This window comes from Mobula hypostoma, chromosome 20 (assembly GCF_963921235.1).
Source record: "Mobula hypostoma chromosome 20, sMobHyp1.1, whole genome shotgun sequence".
Classification (NCBI taxonomy): domain Eukaryota; kingdom Metazoa; phylum Chordata; class Chondrichthyes; order Myliobatiformes; family Myliobatidae; genus Mobula; species Mobula hypostoma.
In genome coordinates this window covers 29,662,519-29,686,598 of record NC_086116.1, presented here as the reverse complement: position 1 = coordinate 29,686,598, position 24,080 = coordinate 29,662,519, and the positions used below count along the sequence as shown (strand labels likewise).

General features: G+C 40.5%; 1 protein-coding gene across 1 annotated transcript in view; it reads left to right on the top strand.

Moving 5' to 3' along the window:
* brd1a (bromodomain containing 1a) overlaps nucleotides 1-24,080 on the top strand; it is a 56,971-nt gene that overhangs the window by 7,392 nt on the left and 25,499 nt on the right. The window contains exons 2-5 of the mRNA XM_063072586.1: nucleotides 1,109-2,493; nucleotides 19,962-20,118; nucleotides 22,106-22,237; nucleotides 22,348-22,476. Coding sequence (XP_062928656.1) covers nucleotides 1,127-2,493; nucleotides 19,962-20,118; nucleotides 22,106-22,237; nucleotides 22,348-22,476 — 1,785 coding nt within the window. The 5' untranslated portion in view covers nucleotides 1,109-1,126. The remainder of the gene's footprint in view (nucleotides 1-1,108; nucleotides 2,494-19,961; nucleotides 20,119-22,105; nucleotides 22,238-22,347; nucleotides 22,477-24,080) is intronic.

Sequence of the window (24,080 nt, the reverse complement as noted above, 5' to 3'; positions counted from 1 at the left end):
AGTATAAGCTCACCCATCTCCATTTGAACAATACCCATTCCCTCACCATTTAACAAATGCTCACTTTTTCTTTTATCAAAATAGATAATCTCAATTTTGAGAAAAAAATGTTGAATGTTACTTATTATTTAAATTGTTTTGCGCTTGTATATTTGTGTCAGATATATTTAATTTACTGAATTTAGTGTATGCAATTGATTTATAATTATACTTTAAAATTTGTTTACTGGATCTGCTTGTTGCTAAAGCATTAATAAAACATGATTTTCTGCCTTCTCTGGGGATATTAATACAGTGAAATAAACTATTAATTAGATTAGTCAAAGTGTATAGTATAGCAGGCAGTTTTGCCATCAGAGGTGGGAAATCAGGTAATAAGAAAGTGCAGGTATATAGTTATGGGAGCAGAGAAGGGAAGACACTTAATTTGTAAAGTTATGTAAATCTTGACCCTCTAATCAATGAAGAATCAGAATTATCACCAAGATGGTGAGGGGAGAAATAAACCAATGATTGTTAGAGCATAAAATGTCTTGCCTTGAAATAATTGGGCAATTTTGAGGGAGAAAATAGAATCAATGTTTGAAATAAGGACTTTGCAATCCTATGAGGAGCATGTAGGGCCGTAAGTTCTGATTTGAAAGGCTTTAGTGAAGAATAAGCGAAGATTAGTTTGAATGGCTTCCTTCTATGCTGTAAAGTTTTATGGCTTCCTCTTCCTCCTCAAGGAGTAATTTAAAGTCATAGAAATCAGGATCATTGGAAATTTTATGACTGAGTGTCATTTAGACCTTTGTATTTCTGCCAGCCAAAAATATCTGACCAGTCTAATTCCAATTTCTCACACTTTATTTAATATTTGCTTTAATGTTCATCAATTTGAAATGTCCACTGCAACACCTGACTATGATCCAGTAAGATTGATTGCCAAATACATTTAAAAAAAAAGTTTGCAATTCAGTCTGGATATAGCTAGGCTGCAAAATTTTCTACAGGCAAAAGAAGGTTTTAATGGTTTTGGTCCAATTTAACTTTAAGGTTCTTGCAATGTTTTGTAACTTGTTAACACAGGAGTTGGAGGTTTTGACTTTGTTAAATTATTTTTCAGCTGTCTTCATTATTAACAATGAGGAGGAAAGGAAGGTGTCAACGAGGGACAGCAAGGCGCTCAGCTTCACCTTGCAAGTTGAAGCATTCGCCAAGCCGTGAAATGCTGACATACGCTCAAGCACAACGAATGGTTGAAATGGAAATTGATGGACGGTTACACCGGATTAGTATTTATGATCCTTTGGAAATAATTTCAGAAGATGACTTAACTGCCCAAGAAATTGTTGAATGTAACAGCAACAAAGAAAACAGTGAACGTCCACCTGTTTTTGTAAAGACGAAAAGGTGCAAATCCAATAGAGTTAAAAAGAAGGATGCTGTTAGTCAAAGTACACATGGTGCTCAGACTCAAGTAAACGCATTGCCGGAACCACGATTTAGGATAGTAGATTATGAACCACCTTCTGCTCCTCGTCGACCTTCGTCTTATTATCGACTCATTGAGAAGTCCGCAGAGGAGCTCAATAACGAAGTTGAGTATGATATGGATGAGGAAGATTACGCATGGTTGGAAATGATAAATGAAAGGCGTAAAGGTGATGGTTTGAGTGTAGTTTCACAGAATGTGTTTGAGTTTCTAATGGATAAACTGGAAAAGGAATCTTACTTTGAAAATTCTAATCAAGGTGATCCTCAGTCTTTAATTGATGAAGATGCTGTTTGTTGTATATGCATGGATGGAGAGTGTCAAAACAGTAATGTAATATTGTTTTGCGACATGTGTAATTTAGCAGTGCATCAGGAATGCTATGGAGTTCCATATATACCTGAAGGGCAGTGGTTGTGCCGTCGTTGCTTGCAATCATCATCTCGATCTGTTGAATGTATCTTGTGCCCAAATAAGGGTGGTGCTTTCAAGAAAACTGAGGATGATCAGTGGGGACATGTTGTATGTGCTCTGTGGGTTCCTGAAGTTGGATTTGCTAACACTGTATTCATAGAACCTATTGATGGTGTCAAGAACATTCCAGCAGCTAGGTGGAAACTGACATGCTACCTCTGCAAACAGAAAGGGCTTGGTGCTTGTATCCAGTGCCATAAAGCAAATTGTTATACAGCATTCCATGTAACATGTGCTCAGCAAGCAGGTCTGTACATGAAAATGGAGCCTGTTAAAGAAACTGAATCCAATGGAACAACGACATTCAATGTGAAAAAGACTGCCTTCTGTGCTGTGCATACACCTCCAGGGTGTGTGAGGAGGCCACTAAACATTTATGAGCCAGCTGAACTAAAAAATGGCTTATGTAGAAAAGATTCACCTAACAAGGCAACAAAAGCTAAATGTAAGACAAGGCAGAAGACAAAGAAGGCACAGAAGCTCTTAACTGAAAAAAGTACTACGGTGCCTGTTGTATCTGTTCCGTGCATTCAACCAGATGGGTGAGTGACTTGTTAAATGATCATCTGATTTTCAACTGAAAGTCTTATGCTGAAATCTATAACAAATGGAATAAACCTAAATGAAAATGTTGTATCTGTCAAAAATTGCTTTTATGGTTTTTGTCTTTTTGTCATGGAATCTCTTTCTAGTTTTTATTGAAGTTGTGCTACTATGGGTTAATCGGATTCTACAGCCAGTTTTCTAATGTCGCCGTTATGTTGCACAAAAAAAACAGCAACCTAACCAGTTCTTAAATATTTTTAGTGTAATTCCATAGCAGTCTAGAATTAAGTCACTTTGTGTGATCACCAGCCTTTTGAATCTGTATGTCCTCTGGTAGCTGTTAGTCAAAGATACAGTTGGAAAGCAGATCCATTGGTCCACTGGGAGTGCATTAAGCATTTACACAAATCGAAGATTGATCTCAGCATTCTCTTCAACTCCTCCTCAGATTCTACCATTCATTAGGGACAATTTAACAGTGGCTATTTAAGCTACCAGCCTGCATATCTTTGGGATGTGGTAAGAAACCAGAGTGCTCAGAGGAACCCCATGCAGACGTACATTGAACATGCAAATTCCACACAGATAGCACTTGAGGTCAGAATTGAACCTGGTATCTCATACTGGAGGTGGTAGCTTTGCTAGCTGTGCTGTCTATTATGCTTACTCTTGGTCTTGTCTTTTATACCTCTTCCCAGTTGAAAAGACCTATGCAGACAAAAGAGTTGTGTACCATTATATTTTGTTTGGATTGACTAAGGCTGGTGTTTTGGTCTATTCTCCTTTTTCACTTCTGCAGCTCTCATTGCTTGAAGAGAAATACTGAAGAAATAGCTGAAATAAGCAGGAGAAAAATGAAAATGTGACTAGAAAAGGAACAGATTAGGAGATACAGTAATGACATTAGGAGAGAGTAAGAGAAAAATCCAGTAATCTTAGAAAAATGTCCAAATTATCACTGAGAGAAAATAACACCACAGAACACACACGATGTTGATTAATCATAATATACCGAGCATGACAACATGCACAAACTTCAGTATAGATGTTGCTTTTCCTGGCAGTTGTATGTTTAAAACCGTTTTTCATTCTTTTACTGAGGACAAATTATTAAAAGACCTCTGGGTAGTGGCAATGCAGCTTGGTGATGAATTTTTCAGTGGGTACTTGGGTCTTTCTGTGTTTGTTTCACATAGGGAAAATAAGTAACAGATTAAGTGTAAAGCAAGTTCCCATAGTATGATGTAAAAGGAAACAAACAGCTTAATTGATGATAACTTAAATTGTTAGTGTTTAAAGGAGGGAAAGCAAATTGTAGTTGAATGACAATTATTAATTTAACGATAATCCTGTTTCTCATTCTAGTTATTAAACACTGCAAACAGGAATATTTCTCCCATATCAAATATTTCACATTTATTTTTAGATAGCTTTGAAATCCATATCATCTTTGTTCAATAATGGGATTCCCAGTAAAACAAATCTAATTATAATTGGATGGTATCTTTGGTGATGAAACCCTATTCATCTCAATAGTAACAAAGTATTGGTATTGTCAGAGTTAGATGTACCATTAATAAGGTTGTTCACTTTCATTTTTATGTATGAAACCTAAATATTAATTATTTCCCTCCATAGATGTTGAATTACAGTGCCTATAAAAAATATTCACCCCCCCCCCCGGAAGTTTTCATGTTTTATTGATTTACAACATTGAATCACAATGGATTTAATTTGACTTTTTGTCACTGATCAACAGAAAAAGAGTCTTTGTGTCAAAATGAAAACAGATCTCTACAAAATGACCTAAATTAATTACAAATATAGAACAGAAAATAGTTGATTGGGTAAGTATTCTTCCCCCTCAAGTCAGTATTTAGTAGATGTGTGGCGACCCACTTTCTGGCACACACGAACCGGCTCACAACAGCGCGCGCAGGCAGAGAGCCGGCAGCAAAAAGGGCGCCAGGCCATCTTCACCAGCAGGGGGAAAATCCCGCGCGCAGAAAGGGTCTGGGAATATACATTCCCCACAGCAATCCCGCCCAGGGAGGGCAGGAACGGGAAGGCTTTAAAGCGGGCCGCGAAGTTTGAATAAATCTCTTTCATCGCAACTCTAACTCACCGACTCCGTGTGGTTATTCTAGCGCTTTGTGTAGCACATCGCTACAATTGGTGACCCCGACGGCCCAAACGATATTTGGACCAGAGATGACCGACGCTGCATCTGTTCACGCAGTTTCGTTAAAACTGCCAAGCTTCTGGACGCTGCGACCCCAATTATGGTTCGAACAAGCAGAAGCACAATTCCACATTCGGCAGATAACCTCGGAGTCCACTCGCTACTACTACATGCTGAGCTCCCTCGACCAGGAGACTGTTGCACAAGTTGAGGAGTTTATACAGTCGCCCCCTGAGGACGGCAAATACACAGCATTCAAAGCCCTGCTCATAAGGACTTTCGGACTCTCACGGCGCGAACGAGCATGCCGCTTAATGCATCTGGATGGTTTGGGAGACAGGCCGCCGTCAGCATTAATGAATGAGATGCTGGCCCTGGCTGAAGGGCACAAACCCTGCCTCATGTTTGAGCAGGCGTTCCTAGAGCAACTGCCCGAGGACATATGCCTGCTGCTGTCCGACGCAGATTTCAGCAACCCCCGGGAGGTGGCGGCCCAAGCAGATGTGCTGTGGAATGCCAGGAAAGAGAGAGGGGCATCCGTCGCACAGATCACCAAGCCCGAGCACTGATCGCAACCTGGGTAGCACGCTTTGGGGTACCGGCCCACATTACCTCCGACAGGGGCGCCCAGTTCACCTCCAGCCTGTGGTCGGCTATGGCCAGCCTTTTAGGAACACAGCTACACCACACAACTGCCTACCACCCACAGTCGAACGGACTAGTGGAACGCTTCCACCGTCACCTGAAATCGGCTCTCATGGCCCGCCTGGAGGGGCCTAACTGGGTGGACAAACTCCCCTGGGTCCTGCTCGGAATCCGCACGGCGCCCAAGGAGGATCTACACACCTCGTCGGCCGAGTTGGTGTACGGCGCGCCCCTGGTCATCCCAGGAGAGTTCATACCAGCCCCAAGGGGGCAAGAGGAAGAATCCACAGCAGTCCTGGACAGACTACGAGAGAGGCTCGGTAACCTGGCCCCCATACCCACTTCACAGCACGGACAGAGCCCGACCTGCGTACCCAAAGACCTGCAGAACTGTAAGTTTCTTTTTGTACAACGGGGCGGACACCGGGCACCGCTACAGCGGCCCTACGAGGGACCGTTTAAGGTGATCAGGAACAACGGGTCCACGTTCGTGCTGGACATTGCGGGGAGAGAGGAGGTATTCACGGTAGACCGACTCAAACCGGCCCATGTGGACTTGGCGCAACCGGTCCAGGCTCAGGCACCGCGGCGCAGGGGCAGACCTCCCAAACAGAGGCCGATCCAGACTGTGGACATTGGGGGAGGTATCGCCGGTTCTGGGGGGGGAGGGGGTTATGTGGCGACCCACTTTCTGGCACACACGAACCAGCTCACAACAGCGCGCGCAGGCAGAGAGCCGGCAGCAAAAAGGGCGCCAGGCCATCTTCACCAGCAGGGGGAAAATCCCACGCGCAGAAAGGGTCTGGGAATATACATTCCCCACAGCAATCCCGCCCAGGGAGGGCGGGAACGGGAAGGCTTTAAAGCGGGCCGCGAAGTTTGAATAAATCTCTTTCATCGCAACTCTAACTCACCGACTCCATGTGGTTATTCTAGCGCTGTGTGTAGCACATCGCTACAGATGCACCTTTGGCAGTAATTACAGCCTTGAGTCTGTGTAGATAGGTCTCTATCAGCTTTGTACATCTGGACACTGCAATTTTCCCCATTCTTTACAAAACTGCTCAAGCTCTGTCAGATTGCATGGGGATTGTGAGTGAACAGCCCTTTTCAAGTCCAGTCACAAATTCTCAATTGAATTGAGGTCTGGACACTGATGTGGCCACTCCAGGACATTAGCTTTGTTGTTTTAAAGCCATGCCTGTATAGCTTTGGCTTTATGCTTGGGGTCATTGCCTTACGGATAAACAAGTCTCCCAAGTCATAGTTCTCCTGCAGACTGCATCAGCTTTTACTCCAGAATTTCTCTGCATTCATTTTACCCTCTACCTTCACAAGCCTTCCAGCATGATGCAGCCATCACCATGCTTCACGGAAGAAATGGTGTGTTTTTGATGATGAGCGGTGTTTGGCTTATGCCAAACATAGTGTTTAGTCAGATGGCCAAAAGGCTTAATTTGGGTTTCATCAGACCATAGAACTTTCTACCAGCTGACTTCAGAGCCTCCCACATGCCTTCTGGCAAATTCTAGCCAAGATTTCATGTGAATGTTTTTCAACAGCGGCTTTCTCTTTGTCACTCCCCCATAAAGCTGCGACTGGTGAAGTACCTGGGCTTGTTCTATGTGTAGTCTCTCCCATCTCAGCCACTAAGCTTGTAACTCCTTCAGAGTTGTCATAGGTCTCTTCGTGGACTTCCTCACAAGTCCCCTCTTGCATGGTCACTCAGTTTCTGAGGATGGCCTGCTCTAAGCAGATTTACAGCTGTACCATATTCTTTCCATTTCATTATGATTGACTTAACTGTACTCTGAGGGATATTCAGTGATTTGAAAATTTTCTTGTATCTATCTCCTGACTTGTGCTTTTCGATAACCTTTTCACGGAGTTGCTCGGAGTATTCTTTTGTGTCAGTGGTGTAGTTTTTGCCAGGATACTGACGCACAACAGTTGGATCTTCCAGATTCAGGTGTATTTTTACCACAATTAATTGCAACACCTTGACTGCAAGTCTCCAAAAATAGATCTCTGCTTAACTAGTTATGTGACTTCTAAAATTAGTTGGCTGCACCAGTGATGATTTGGTGTGTCATGTTAAGGGGGGGGGGTGAATACTTATGTAATCAATTATTTTGTGTTTTATATTTGTAATTAATTTAGATCATTTCATAGAGATCTGTTTTCACTGACACAAGAATCTTTTTCTGTTGATCAGTGTCAAAAAAGCCAAATTAAATCCACTGTGATTCAATGTTGTAAATCAATAAAACGAAAGCTTCTAAGTGGGTGGGTGAATACTCTTTGTAGGTACTATAAGTATGTTTAGCATTGAATTTTATTCCATTATTTCCTGTACCTGTCCCCTTGAATTAAATTGACTTTATTTCTTACATCCTTCACTTACATGAGGAGTAAAAATCTTTATGTTACGTCTCCATCTAAATGTGCCGTGTGCAATCATAGTAATTTATAATAAATAGAACAGTCAATGTAATATAGAGTACACTCAAATCAGAGTGAGTTATTCAGTCTGATGGCCCGGTAGAAGAAACTGTCCCGGAGCCTGTTGGTCCTGGCTTTTATGCTGTGGTACCGCTTCTCGGATGGTAGCAGCTGGAATAGATTGTGGTTGGGATGACTTGGGTCCCCAGTGATTCTACGGGCCCTTTTTACACACCTGTCCTTGTAAATATCCTGAATCATGAGAAGTTCACAATTACAGATGCGTTGGCCTGTCCACACCACTCTCTGCAAAGTCCTGCGATTAAGAGAGGTACAGTTCCCGTACCAGGCAGTGATGCAGCCATTCAAGATGCTCTCAATTGTGCCCCTGTAGAAAGTTCTTGGGATCTGGGGGCCCATGCCAAACTTCCACAACTGTTTGAGGTGAAAGAGGCACAGCCGGTGTGTACAGATCACGTGAGGTCCTCAGTGATGTGGATGCCGAGGAACTTGACGCTGTTTACCCTCTCAACCCCAGATCCATTGATGTCAATAGGGGTTAACCAGTCTCCGTTCCTCCTGTAATCCACAACCAGCTCCTTTGTTTTTGCGACATTGAGGGAGAGGTTGTTTTCTTGACACCACTATGTCAGAGAGATGACTTCTTCCCTGTGGGCCACCTCGTTATTGTTTGAGATAAGGCCAATCAGTTTGATGTTGTCAGCAAACTTAATTAGCAGATTGGAATTATGGTTGGGGATACAGTCATGGATATACGGGGAGTAAAGGAGGGGACTCAGTACACAGCCCTGAGGGGTTCCTGTATTGAGAGTCAGAGGGTTGAAGGTGAGGGAGCCCACTCTTAAAACCTGCTGGTGATCTGACAGGAAGTCCAGGATCCAACTGCACAAAGACAGGGTCAAGGCCGAGGTCTCTGAGCTTCTTGTCGAGGCTGGATGGAACTATGGTGTTGAATGCTGAACTGTAGTCCAAGAACAGCATTCTCACATAAGCATTCTTCTTCTCCAGATGTGTAAGGACGGTATGTAGAGCAGTGGCTATTGTGTCATCTGTTGATAATTGTGTTGGTAGGTGAATTGTAGGGGGTCTAGTTTGGGTGGTAGCAAGCTGCAGATGTAATCCTTGACCAGCCTCTCAAAGCATTTGCTTATTATTGAGGTGAATGCAACAGGACACCAGTCGTTCAGGCATGTTACCTTGGTCTTTTTTGTTTCTTCAACCCTTAGATTCCTCTTTAACAAAATAGCTTTGTCTTCAGTTACAGTACAGGTTTCCCTCACCATCCGAAGGTAGAGTGTTCCTATGAAACGGTTCATAAGCCGGAATGTCGTAAAGCGAAGAAGCAGTTACCATTAATTTATATGGGAAAAATTTTTGAGTGTTGGCTGACCCAAAAATAACCTACCAAATTATGCCAAATAACACATAAAATCTAAAATAACAGTAACATATAGTAAAAGCAGGAATGATATGATGAATACACAGCCTATATAAAGTAGAAATACTTTTCCAAATCATTGTCGCACTGTTCTCCGTAGTGAAAATCTCACGCAAGCACTCTCGGCAGAAACACTCTCTCCAGTAACCTTTAAGCTATGAAGCTGCCAAATCATACCAAATAACGCATAAAAATACACAGCCCATACAGTATAAAGTAGAAATAATGTATGTACAGTGTAGTATTACTTACCGGAATTGGGAAGACAGCGCGGAGCACACTGATGATGGTGTGTTAGTCTGAGTCGTCGGAGGTTGGGGTGGTGCAGTAGTCCCCAACCTCCAGGCAGTGAACCGATACTGATCCACGGAGCACGCAGGGGTACAGCGGCAGCCGGGAAGCACCCAGCACATCTTTAAGAAAAAAGCCGAAATAAACAAGCTAATTAATTAGGTGCCACCCGGCATGTAAATGTTGGCCCAGATCAGAGGCGACGCAATTGGCAATCGCCTCTGATCTGGGCCGACATTGACGTGCTAGGTGGCACCTAATTAATTAGCTTGTTTATTTTGGCTTTTTTTTCTTCAAGATGTGCTGGGTGCCTCCCGGCTACTGCTGCGTTCTTTGCGTATCAGTATCTGTCCACGGCCCGGGGATTGGGGTGGTGGGACACTGGGGTGTCGTCTGTTTCCATCAGGGCAGGCAGGTCATCTTCTCTTATGACTGCCTACCTCGATGTCGAAGGTCAAGGTTCGTCGTCTGCTGTGGCTGATGTGGAAGGCTTGCTTGACTGCTTAGCCTCGCGCATTTTTAGATCATACAGTTCTTTGTAAGGACTCAAACCATACTGCAAATATGCCTAAACCGACATACCCATTTAAAATTAAAGTCGTGCTTTATCATTGCAGCAAAAATCTCACGCAGTTGCTTCACGTTCAGTTCCTGGACAACTTCACTTTTGGTCCGTTCACTACTGCATTCAGTTTCGATTGTTACTCTTTCCTCTTCCCATTACATCAGCTCTTCATCTATCAGTTCTTGGTCATGGGATGCCAAAATCTCTTCAACATCATCCTCGTCAACTTCCACAAGACAAACTCACTTTGTCCTTACTTCGTTCACCATGATTGAAATGCTTAATTATGTCTAGTTTTACGCTGTGTAACACCCTTACGAGCTCTTTTAGGCTTTTCCGATACCTTAGAACTCATCTTGCTAAGGGCTGCTCACATGCACGTGTTTAAGCAATGCTGGCAAGAATGCCATTCCGGGGGAGAGCTGTTGCTTTTTCCGCGCGCTGCCTTTTTTCGTAACAGTGAGGTTTCGTAAAGCAAACATTCGAAAAGCGGGGGACACCTGTAGATTGTTTTCTGTAGCTTAATGTCACATGTATACGGAATATTACATTATAAATGTAGAAAATGAGTATTTGTGAAATGCACATTACTTGAAGACAAGAACTCTTCCATCATCATCTAATGCTTTTACAGTAAATCTATTGTTGATAGTGAATCAGGCCTTTGGGAGTGCTGCTGATCGTGAGTCAGTGTGGGCCTTTGGCACCAAGAGCTTTTGGAGGAAGAAGGTAAAACTCCATCCTCTTAAATGTCTTGCTGCAGTGACCTCCACATTGCATGTTTATTGCATGAATAAACTCTTATCAGGCTTCCAGCCAAGTATAGATATTGATTTTAACCGATGCTTCTATGACAGACTCTGTCATCTTCATCAGGGATAGCTAGTCCCTGATGGGTATTTATATTCCCATCCTTTGTCCCTCCTAATTGGTTAGTCCTCATCCAATCAGGTTTTCACTGTCCCACCTCATTTACAATTGAGTTCCAGTTCTTACTTAGAACAAGACCTTTGTCTTTGTTAAAATTCTTTTCCTCTAGTTTTCTTTCAATGGCTTCCCTTCTAAAAGCCATTGACGTGGTGCAGTAGTTTTGTACTGTTAAAGTCAGTCTTATGACCGTTGCAAATGCAATGTTCTGCTACTGTCAATTTTTCCAGGTAACCCAAACAGATCCACCGCTGAAGAAATATCGAATTAATACCATCCACAAACCTGTAAGGAAGCTCAAATCACAGCTTATGTGGGTCAAAGATGACCTCGGATTCAGGACGGCTGGCGTTTACTGGATTCCCTGTGAATGCAGAGCAGAGTGTATTGTCCAGACAGGGCGCACGGTGGAAACCTGCATCGAGGAGCGCCGGAGGTGTTTCCATTTGGGTTACTTGGAGAAATCGGTGTTAGCAGAACATTGCATTTGCAATGATCATAAGATTGACTTCCACTCAAAACTGCTGTGCTGTGCCAATGGCTTTTGGAACCACCTGGTGAAGGAAGCCATTGAAATAAAACTAGAGGAAAAGAATTTTAACAAAGACAAAAGTCTAGCTCTAAGTAAGAACTGGAATTTGATTGTAAACAAGATGGGACAGCAGAAATCTGATTGGATGAGGTCTAACCAATCAGGAGGGACGGATGATGGGGGTGTAAATATCACTGTTCCAGACCTGCCCAGGAAAGATCCCTGATGAAGATGGCTGAATTTGTTATTGAAATGTCGGTTAAAATTGATACTTGTTCTCGGTTGGAAGTCTGAGAAGAGTTTATTCTTCAAATATACTGGAGAAGCACTAGATCCTTTTTCATTTACATTGCATGTTAGTATGCATGTGCTTATGTTGCAGCTGCTATTTAAAATATCAGCAAAACATTTATTCACATCTTCAATATATTAAAACAAGGATGATTAAAGTTTTAAAATTAATCAAAGAAAGTAAAGATTAGTATATGTGACAGTCAAAATTTGGGTTTTCGGGGTGACCTTAAAGGATGGGGATAAGGTGAAGTCGAGGGAATTTCCAGTTTTTGCTGCGCATGTGGTATACATTTCCCTAATTACAAAACTATCGGAAGGCATTATTGTAGTTAAGCATATGTGTATTGTACTGGAGACCAGAGTTAGAAGGAACATTGAGACTGAAGAATTGAGCAGCTGAAGTAAGTTATGGAGGTGGGAAGAGATTGAGTCTTGGAGGGATTTTAATACTTGGATAATTGTGCAGTTGGTGGTTCAAGACTCAGTGTAGGTCAGAAAATGTGGAATAAGACACTCCCTAGACTGGTATGTTAAGTGTAACTGGATTGCCAGACAGCTGAATATTAAGAATGTTTAGTTTGATGTGATGGAGAGTTTACAATGAGAAGGACCGTAAAGCTAACAGGTATATTTTAGAAGTTAAAATTAGCTGCAAGGATGTATGGGTAATCAACAGTAAACATGAAAATGATATGTAAATATAGAAAGAGTAAAAATGAAAATGCTAAAAATAAGTTAAGCAGCATCCATGGGAAGAGAAATAGAGTTTGACTATTTCACTTCCCACAGATATGGCCTGATCTGAGTATTTCCAGCATTACAGATTTACAACATATGTAGTTTTTATTTTTTCTGACTATTTTTAAAAATGGTTCTCCCTTCTGACATGGATATCCTTCCTCCATTCATGTGTCCGTAATATACTCAAGTGGTATATCCCATTTAAAATGTGACCTGGACTTTGTCAGTTTTGGCAAACTACGTTATAAGAAAAGAGTTGTACATTTTTTTCCAAACAAAATTTATTGCTGATTTGTGCTGTAACAATTTTAAATGCAGATATCCGCAACTATTTGTTCAGTTGCTGAGTCACTGCAGTGCTATAGTATTTTGTTCAGGGTGCCTGTCTTTATTAAACATTTCTTTTATTGCCTGACACTTTCTTACATCTTCATATGTTGATTATGTTTATATTTTACCTATTTTGCATAATACATAGTTTGATACATTTAAAAATTATAAAAATGTATAGTTCATGCCTTCAAAATTAAATGAAAATAAAAAAAACTGCAGATACTGGAAACTTAATTACTATATATTGGATACAGAAAGCTCTGAAGCTCAGACTTCCATTTTCTTCCTCTTGCTGATATTTACTGTCTTAACAGAAAAAAAAATCATTTCTATTGCACTTCTGATGAACTTGAGACCTCCCAAAATGCTTAATAGCCGCTTAAATAGTTCTGGGGTCGCTGCTCCAACATAGGATTACAGAATGCCAAGATCCTATAATAACAATCAGCAGATGAGCAACTACTTTTAAATGTGAAACAATAAGTAAAATATTGCCAGTACACTAAAAAGACTTTCCTCTTCAGTTTGTATCTTAGCATTAGTTAAATCTGCTTAAAATCTCTGCTGAAAAATTATATATGAACTGTTTCTTGTTCTCTGTGTACATGGCTTCATTTCGTGTGCTGGTTTTGGTTTCATTTTCAATTTGTGTTAGTTGCTTATAACTACCATGAAAGAAATAGTTGCATAAATGCATTAAGATTTATTTGCTGAACGAGTAATTATAACAAAATTGGTTGATGAGCATTCCCTTCAGATCCTGCTAGAACTGCTGAGTTCTTCTAGCACATCAGTTTTTTGGTGGTTTTTTGAACAGTGCACTCTAAACCTTAGTAAATAGAATTCCACAGGGAAATTTGATAATTGTAATAAAGAACAAAACTGATTGCACGGAAATATGGCTGAGAAGTTCTCCTGATTTTCTTACAATATTTCAGGAACAAATTTTATGCCTGTTTTCTTACTACTGAACAAATTATTTGTTACCTTAAAGATGATCATTGGATTTCTCGTAACTGAGTGAAGATATCTGGTGGATTTTATAATGGGAGACCTCTGTCCAGTGCTCAGAGATGGACAAAGCTGATTGACTGGCTATTGGTCTATGAGATACCACCACATTATTTAAGCTGAGTTGAATGCATAAATTTTAGTATAATAATCATGATTAGGAATTTTGACTACTACTTCTTCCTTAGCTTAACTGAATTGACCTAATTAAACCTCTGACTGAAATCATCTAGCTTGGCACTGATAACTGATATTCCCATTTACTTTGGGCATTCACCAGATATCCTCAGAGTTATTGGAAAGCCTGTTAGAATATTTAATTAAGGGAATTCAGAAGACACGAGAATGTTTTCAAATGGGGATATTTTACTCAGGCCAGTTTTATTCCAAAACAACGCACAATATGTTGGGGGAACTCGGCAGCTATGGCAGCACCTATGGAAATGAATAAACAGTCGACATTTTGGGCCAAGACCATTCCTCAGGACTGGAAAGGAAGGGGGAAGACAACAATGTAAAAAGGTGGGGGAAGGGGAAGGAGGCTAGCTAGAAGATGATACATAAACCAAGTAGGTAGGAAAGATAAAGGGCTGGAGTGGAAGGAATCTGATAGGAGAGGAGAGTGGACCACAGGAGACAGGGAAGGAGAAGGGAGGTGATAGGCAGGAGAGAAGAGGTAAGAGTTTTGTGTTCCAAACCTGGCATCTGGGATCTTAACTTCGGAAAATGCTGATTACACTTCAGAGCATATTTATCGTATGTTTTTTCCAGTAAAAAGCCTTCAGGTGAAAAGTAGCTACGTTCAATTTCAAAATGTATGCCATCCATGTACAGAAGGGATACTCAGTGAACCACTTTCAAGTGGTTTAATAAGGTTCTCCCTCAAGGTTACTGTAGAAAATTTAAATAATAATTATTGTTGAAGAGATAACATTGGTATGGATAGAACATTGGCTAGCTACAAGGAAACAAATAGACATAACTAGATTCTTTTTAATGTTATCTAATCACAAACAAGAGAAAATCTGTAAATGCTAGAAATCCAAGGAACACACACAAAATGCTGGAGGAACTCAGCAGAGTAGGCAGCATCTACTTTTTCCGTAGATGTTGCCTGGCCTGCTGAGTTCCTCCAGCATTTTGTGTGTGTGTTGTTTTTTTAATGTGATGTGCTTGGCCCTTAACTTAGACAATTTGTTGTAACATTGCTAAATGCATAAAGACCATAAGAAAGTAGTTTGAATAAAAGGCATAAGGAGGTTTCAAAGAGTTTAGATAGGTTAAATGAGCAGGCAAGGACCTGGCAAATGAAGCATGTTATGAAAAATTTGAACGTCCATTTTGGCAGGAAACTTAGAAAAAAAAGCTATTAGCTAAACAATTAACTCCACAAAGCTCTGAAATGAAGATTAATCTGTGTATCAGTGCATGATTTAGTGTCCAGATATAGGTAACAATTTAGGAAAGCCAGCAATGTCATAATTTATTGTTAGAAGAATTGAATGTGAATGTTGAAAGTTATGTTTTAGTTATATGGGGCACGTGGGGATTTTGTTTGGAGTGTTGGACGTTATTGGTCTCATTTTATAAGAAATGTATTGGATGAAATTTTATTAAACTTGTATTTGGAATGGGTGGGTTGTTTTGAATTGTTGGAGAAGGTTTTCTCGAGGAAAGGTTGGAGCAGATGGGTTTTTATTTGCAAAGTTTTAATATAATAAGTGAACCGATTGAAGTAAGATTCCAAACTTTTGAGAGTGGATGTGAAGCGTTTGTTTCTTGTGTTAGAATATAGAATGTTTAAAAGTAAAAGGTTGCTCAGAAAGGTGCTAGAAAAAGATCAGCAAGATCATGAAGGATTCTACCCATCCTGTTTATGGACTGTTTGTCTCACTCCCATCAGGGAAGAGGCTGTGCAGCATCCACACCAGGAACACTAGACTCAAAAACAGTTTCTTCCCCCAAGCTGTCAAGTTGGACAATACCTTCAATCTGTAATTCACCCTACCCACCACTACATCCACTCCTCTTCAGGGCCCCTAAACACCCTTCATCTCTCTATGCACTGTTTCTTTATGCTTATACTCCACACTGTCCTAATGGTTTCGTATGCCCTGCTGCTAACTAGAAGAGTTCCTCTGCCAAGGGTCACTTTGTCACTTTATCATTTCCTGTCAGTCACCTAATATACTGATACTCTTACACCTTGCATCACGTGATGTACATACAATCTATGTATGTAAGCTAATCTTATACATTTCATGGCCACTTTATTAGGTACACCTTGTTAATGCAAATATTTTTTCAAGCAATTATATAGCAGCAACTTAATGCATAGAAGCATGCAGACGTGATTTGGTTGTTGTTCAGACCAAAATCAGAATGGGAAAGAAATGTGATCTAAGTGTCTTCAACCATGCAATGATTGCTGATAGCAGACCGGTTGGTTTGAGTATCGCAGAAACTGCTGATCTGGAATTTTCATGAATAGTCTCTAGAGGGTATAAAGACTGGTGCAAAAGCAAATCAGTGTCCATTGAGCAGCAGTTCTGCAGGCAAAAACACCTTATTAATGAGAGAGGTGAGAAAGAGAATGGCTAGATTGGTTCAAGTTGACAGGAAAAGTGACAGTAGCTCAAATAACCACACATTACAATGGTGGTGTGCAGAAGCGAATCTTTGAATGCACATCACGTCGAACCTTGAATTGGATTGTCTACAGCAGCAGAATACCACGAACATACAGTTAGTGGCCACACTCGTTTACCTTGTAAATTGTGTTTATGCGGCACCAGATCTGGAGTAACAATTATTTTGTTCTCCTTTACACTTGTGTACTGAAGAACAACGCTAAACAATCTTGAACTTGGGAGAAGTGAGTCTAGTTTCTTTGGCTGTGGAAATCTTTAAAAGTTTGGTAGATCAATTCCTGATGGGTAGGAAGGTAAAAATTACTAATGGTAGGCATGAATGCAGGATTGACAATATAGTTAAATCAGCCATGATATTGTTTTTTGAAACACTAAGAGCAGAGGGGTCTACTTCTCTTCTGAAGTTTATTTTAAGTACTTCCCAGAGTTTTGTTTTATGGAGTTCTTTCAGCTTGTGATTCCTTTCCACTTAATGTTGTTTTTATAAAGCGAGACTCATTAGTCATGAATGTCCATTGAGTGAATCCTATCATCTGTAGCTGATTGACTGTCTGTCCACTGCCTCCTCTACTGTGGAGATGAAGCCACACTCAGGTTGGAGGAACAACACCTTATATTCCGTCTGGGTAGCCTCCAACCTGATGGCATGAACATCGACTTCTCTAACTTCTGCTAAGGCCCCACCTCCCCCTCGTACCCCATCTGTTACTCATTTTTATGCACACATTCTTTCTCTCACTCTCCTTTTTCTCCCTCTGTCCCTCTGAAAATACCTCTTGCCCATCCTCTGGGTCAACCCCCCCCCCCTTGTCTTTCTTCCCGGACCTCCTGTCCCATGATCCTCTCGTATCCCCTTTTGCCTATCACCTGTCCAGCTCTCGGCTCTATCCCTCCCCCTCCTGTCTTCTCCTATCATTTTGGATCTCCCCCTCCCCCTCTAACTTTCAAATCCCTTACTCACTCTTCCTTCAGTTAGTCCTGACGAAGGGTCTCGGCCTGAAACGTCGACTGCACGTCTTCCTATAGATGCTGCTTGGCCTGCTGCGTTCACCAGCAACTTTGATGTATGTTGCTTGAATTTCCAGCATCTGCAGAATTCCTGTTATCTGTAGCTGATTTCCTAGTTTGACACTATCGCAGCTGTATGCAGTTAGATTGTTTTTAATGTGAAAAATATTGCAGTCTGCTTCCCTCAGATTTGATGGGGAAAGGGAACTTAAGCACATGGTTCATAGCTTACTAAAGGAAATATGTTAAATGGATTCTTGAAGGTAAATTGAATAGAATCTGATTGATGTGACAAAGAATAGGCTAGCAGGCCTCTGGATAAACTGCAGCTTTTAAGAGGGTGAGGGATGAGAGCATTAGAGGAATCAAGCCTGAATGTATCAAAGGTTTCAAATGTACATTTAATGTCAGAGAAATGCATACAATTATACATCTGAAATTCTTTTTCTTCGCAGCCATCCATGAAAACGGAGGAATATCCCAAAGAATGAATGACAGTTAAATGTTAGAACCCTAAAGTCCCCTCTCACGTGTAAGCAGCAGCAAAGCAACCATCCCTCCTCCCTTACCAGCAAAAAAAGCATCGGCACCCCCACCCCCCCAGTCGGCACTCAAGCATGCAGCAAGCATCAATAAAGACACAGACTTGCAGTACCCCAAAGACTACTCATTCACCCAGTAATTTGACATACCACAGGCTATTTCTGTCCCTTATAAGGGAAAAAGAGGTGTCCCTGTTTCACAGCGAGAGGGGAAACATAACAAGCAACTCGCTGATTTACGATGTTAAAAGTCTGTTGCGTCACTTTTTCCGAGCTTTGTGCTCAAAGAATTCGGGTCTCTGGGCACACAGCCAGTTTGCTGCTTTTGATCTTCTGTCTCCCACGACACACCAATTTCCTGCGAAGACACAGACTCGAGTCCGCCCGATTCCAGAGCCACGAAATCCCAGAACCCTGAAGGCGTGCTAGTCTTCTAGGCAGCGTCCTCAGTACATTGAATAGCAGCCAGTCATGAGACCCTGAGAGCGGGGCCCATTTCTGCAAAAAAAAACAAAGTCAGCGTGTAACTCCAGGTCAGGGTCTTCAAAAGAACCCTGAAAGGGAAAACTAGCTAGAAATAGAACTGTTTCTGAAGATGCAAACAAAGGAATCGCCTTTAGGCTCCTAAGCTCCACCCTATGTAACAAAGGTGTAGATGAGGATTTCTGCAGCAGTTAAGAAAATAAGGTGAAGGTTATTCATTTCAAAATAGAAATAGATAATAAGATGGAATGGAATCAGGAACTAAACCTGTGGTAATATATGACATTGTGTTTGTAGGCAATGTGGTTCATCCTTGGAGAGTAGTATAATGTTGCTATCATGGGAACTGGGCTGTTCCACAAACAAGAGAAAATCTGCAGATGCTGGAAATCAAAGTAGTGCATGCAAAATGCTTGAGGAACTCAGCAGGCCAGACAGCGTCTGTGAAACAGAGTAAACAGGTGACGTATTAGGCCAAGACCCTTCATCAGGACTGAAGGGTCTCGGCCGGAAACATTGACTGTTTACTCGTTTCCATAGATGCTGCCTGGCCTGCATTTTGTGTTTATAACTGGGTTGTTCTGTGGACTTGCTGGGATGATTTTTTAGCTACTAGAAATTAATATTCATCCAGAAATAGATGTCAGATAGCATTTGGCCCATGTTCTAGGTAGAGTGACAGATTTATTCTGAGTAAAGTTTAATAGGATCATGTTGGGACATCAGTAAAACTTGCTAATTTGCTAGTGTATAGGAGTCATGTTGGTGTTGCATTGTCCTTTTTCTGCGCATATCTGGTCATGTAATGAGATTAAGGTTTTCTTAAATTGGAGAAAATGTATATCTTATGGTTATAAAGAGCAGTTGTGACAGAATTTTCAGTGTTGTTCTCCATGCAGACCTAGGCTGTAAATTAAGGAAGTGCACAAGATTGCGGAGTCCAGTTTTTAAAAAATAGTTCTCCTAACATTCAAATTGCTGGTTATATTTAACTTGAATGTAGATGTTTTTTTTAAAAGATCACCTGACCCTAAATCCCCACAACACTTTGTGAGTAAGTACATTCGTAATATAAAGGAAGTCACATGCAGCATATCTTAGCCACTCGTAGTTTTCTGTGATTTAAAATCATAAAAATGATCATTGTGATATTCATTCTTATTTTTAATGAATCTATAAACATTTACTGTGCTTTGCAGAAACAAAATTGTGAGGTTTGTGCCCTTTCAAAAAATTTAATACAAGCATAGAAAATTTGGCACAAAATTAATTATGCATAATCACGTCCTGAATTTTGTTTCCCCGTTATTCTTGTTATGTCCGAAATGACTTTTAAAAGTGAGTTATTATCTTTGCAGGCTAAACAAAATAATGAGTCAGGTATCAATACCACGAAAAAAACAATTTATACAGAGGGTGTATGTTTACTGGACACTTAAACGACAATCAAGAAATGGTGTACCTCTCCTTCGTCGTTTACAGTCACATTTGCAGTCTCAGAGAAATTCACAGCAGGTATTGTTGATTTCCTCTTATTGAAATTAGTGCAGACTGTTTTTAATATCTGATTTGTGATAAAACACTTGAATGTATCTGCTTTATAAGGTTGGCATTTACCAGACTGAACATAGTTTGAATTTTAATGAATCTATGAATATCTATAAACTGCTTTGCCCACACAAAATGCTGGGTAATAAATTGTTTCTTAAAAAAAACTAACATGTGTATCTAATATAAAATCTATGCAGTGAAAAGTTGTCCTGTATCCTAGTAGATGTTGTTGCTTCAGGGCAGCATGTTAGAAGCTACACAGGTGATTAGTAAATTACAAATGTATTTCAATGGGTATTTACAATCAAGCTTTCAAACTGCCAGCTCCAAGTACTGTGGAAATATAATTTCTTAATCCTCATGATCTTCTGAATGAAATACTTAATATCTCTAGCAATTATGGTGGGTATGATCCTCAGTTATCCCCCTGTTAAGTCCTGGGCCAGCAGACAAGTTGGGCAAAGTACGCAGCTGGTTTAGTTAATATGCCCTTTTACCCCCCACTGTCAAAACCCAGGAATGATGAAGAGATAACAACTCCTTCACTTTCAGCATCTCCCTCCACAAACTTTCAGATGAACTTCTCCATTAACAAGCACAATCATAAGCCCCCACTCTTGCACTCCTCTACCAGCATCTCATCTATTTTTCATCTGCTTTCTGAATTTGTCTTGGCCATTGCACTGACTCTTGATGTTTAAAGTCTTTTCACACAGAGCACTGACCACCTAAAATCCTTCACTAGTTCATCAAAAGCTAGCTGATACTGTGAATAATTCCCTCAGCTGCCTACCCATCACCCATTTTTCAATGATTTTACCTTTGAATTCTGCACTTGCAAGAAACTAAGCTTCCTCAGTCTCCAATGCCAAGTCTTGGAGGTGCTGTTAGCAAATTTATGCTGCAACAACAGCTTCTCAGTCATTTTCCCACCTGCCATGCCATGCAGTATAGTTGCAAGAAACGTTTGCTTAACTATTTTCACTGTCGGATATGGTTAACGCTACCATTCAGTTGAAAGAATCAAAATACCATCAAGCTTGCATCTGAGTTCATGTCTGTGCATTAAAAAAACAGTTTACAAATCTCTTTAGATATTCTGGAAGGGGGTATTATGTGCAGTTGTGATTAGTGATCTGCCACTGGAAGGGAAGAATGAATTGGCAAGGAAACTGGCAATGTTAATTGGGAAGAAAGAGTGATTAAAGCAAGTACTTCAGTGGTAAGTGAGAAGTGGCAATATGTGCTTCAATAGACCACCTCACATGTTGGTCAAAAAGCCTCTGTACAGAAATGTACACACATAAAAGCATGCACTTCCATGAGGAAACCTACTTTGTGACCAGAGAGTAGGAAGTTGGAGGATTGGTAAAAGGTTAGAATAAAAATTTGACAAGGTTACAAGTAATCCAGGAGACCAGAAATAAATGGAGAAAGGCGTTGAAATAGGAATGAAGAATCCAAGAAGGTATAAAAGAAAGCAAGTGGACGATAGAAACAATGGGCTGCGGCCTGGAGCATTATAAAAAAAAATGTCTACCAATGTTAAAACTATTTTAGTTTTACTTGAAATAAAATTTAAAAATACGGTTGAAATTCAAAATCAGTTTTTTTCTCTGATTATTTGTGATTCATTTGATGTTTTAAAACTGTAGAACACCCTGCAGTAAGCCCTAGAGCAAAATAAAACTAAAGAATTTGAATTCCCAAAGCAAAGAAATTCTGCGATGGAGTATTGTGGGTTTTGTTGATAGGCTTTCTTCAACTATACTTAACTTTGATAAACAAGAATATTTTAGCTAGAACTGTAAGTGAAATTAGAAAGAAAAATTGGCTTTTATATTCAAGATATTGCTGTTGCTGCTTGTTTATATTTTCAAGGTGAAAATGCTTCAGTAGTTCTTAAAGATATTTTTCCTCTTCTTTCTCTTTCCTCTTGTACCAAAAAAAGAGAACAAATGATGAACAGAAAAATGGTTTGAAAGAGCAGTTGAAATATTGGCAAAGGCTTCGTCATGACCTTGAGAGAGCACGTTTACTAGTCGAACTTATTCGCAAACGTGAAAAACTAAAACGTGAACAGGTATCCATTCTTAACTAGTTCAAAGAATTATTCAATTTAAAAGGTGCTTTTCAATTTTACTTTGTTCTGTGTTGTAGATTTTTTTAATCTATGCAATTAAATATTGGCAGGTCAAGGTTCAGCAAGTTGCAATGGAGCTCCAGCTAACACCATTAACTGTCATGTTACGTTCAATTTTGGACCAGATTCAGGAAAAGGATACAGCACATATATTTGCTCAGCCAGTGAGCTTGAAAGAGGTACAAATCTTTTTACCAAAGTCTGTTCTTTCCTCTGCCCAGAATTTCAATAGTTCCACCTTGCCATCCAAGATGCTTTCAAGATGTCAGCTTTATTCAAAATAGGCAGCTTTAGATGACAAAAAAAAAATCAATGTACTGCGCAAGTGATTAAAAACTGTGAAATTGATATCTGTTTAGGAACCTACATTATATTCTTGAGAATGGAAATGGGCGGAGCAGAGTGTATTCCAAGTGGTTAAAAAGCACAACATAATGGAAATTCAAAGGGAATTGGATGGCTTTGTTCAACATTAAAAGGTGTGGAGTATAATCAAAAATGATGATTTTGAGTGTTGATTTTGTATATTTGAAGGACTAAAGTATAGGAGAATAGATTAGACTCACTTTATTGTCATTGTGCCAAGTACAGATACAAAGCCAATGAAATGCAGTTAGCATCTGACCAGAAATGCAAAGAATAGTGTTATTTACTAAATAACTGTGAATAAAAAGTAAGTGCTACAGCACACAAATATAGAAGTACTGAGACAGTACAATATAGGTGCAATACTGCATAGCATTGTGATGTGCGGTTCAGCAGGGTTGCAGTCTCAGGGAAGAAGCTCTTCCTGTGCCTGCTGGTGTGGGAGTCCATAGTTAGGGTGAGATGCATCCTTGATAATGCTTTTCGCCCTGCCCAGGCAGCGTTTATGGTAGATGTTCTCAATGGTGGGCAATTGGGTGCGGATAATCCGCTGGGCAGTTTTCACCACATGCTGGAGTGCTTTGCGTCTGATACGGGACAATTGCCATACCTCATTGAGATGCAGTTGGTGAGTATGCTCTCAATGGTACAGGGGTAAAAGTCCGTCTGTATCCTGGGACAGAGGTGAGCTTTCTTGATGCTCCAAAGGAAATAACGATGGAGGAGCTCAGAGACCAGGTGAGATCCTCAGAAATGTGGACACCAAGGTATTTGAAGCTTGATACACGCTCCAGTACAGCTCCGTTGATGTAGATGTGGCTCCTAGCATGCCTGAAGTCCACCTGTAGGCCATCTCGTCCCCTCTGATCAGGCCAACCACCATGGTGTTGTCCGCGAACTTGATTATAGAATTAGAAGCATGTACAGTAGTGGTTGCCAACCAGTCGATCTTTGAGACTTTCCCAGTAGATCCCGAAAAAAAAAGAAAAATAAATACACAAATACATTATGCCTGATACACCTTTTGATGCAAAAGCAAATTTTAGCCCTAGAGCGCATATGTGAGTCATACGTAGTAAACTCTCCTTTGAAAAATGACCACTCGACAACTTCATGTTCAAAGGAACAACTTTATCTTGGACGGCAAAACCAGTGCAGCGGTGGGGTGGGGGGGGGGGGGCTTATACACACATGCCAGAAAAGACTGGAAGTAAAACCCCGCAACCCTGGAAACAATCTCTGTTTACAAACAGCTTTCTGTAGCAGGAGTATGGCTATATTACCATTATCCTAATTGGTATTAATTTATTTTTATAATGCTCACATTACAGCACCTTTAATTCTAAGTTTCATTATTTAATTTTATTTCAACACGAAAAATAAATGAATAAAAATTGACTGTTGCACTCAGTGTGAT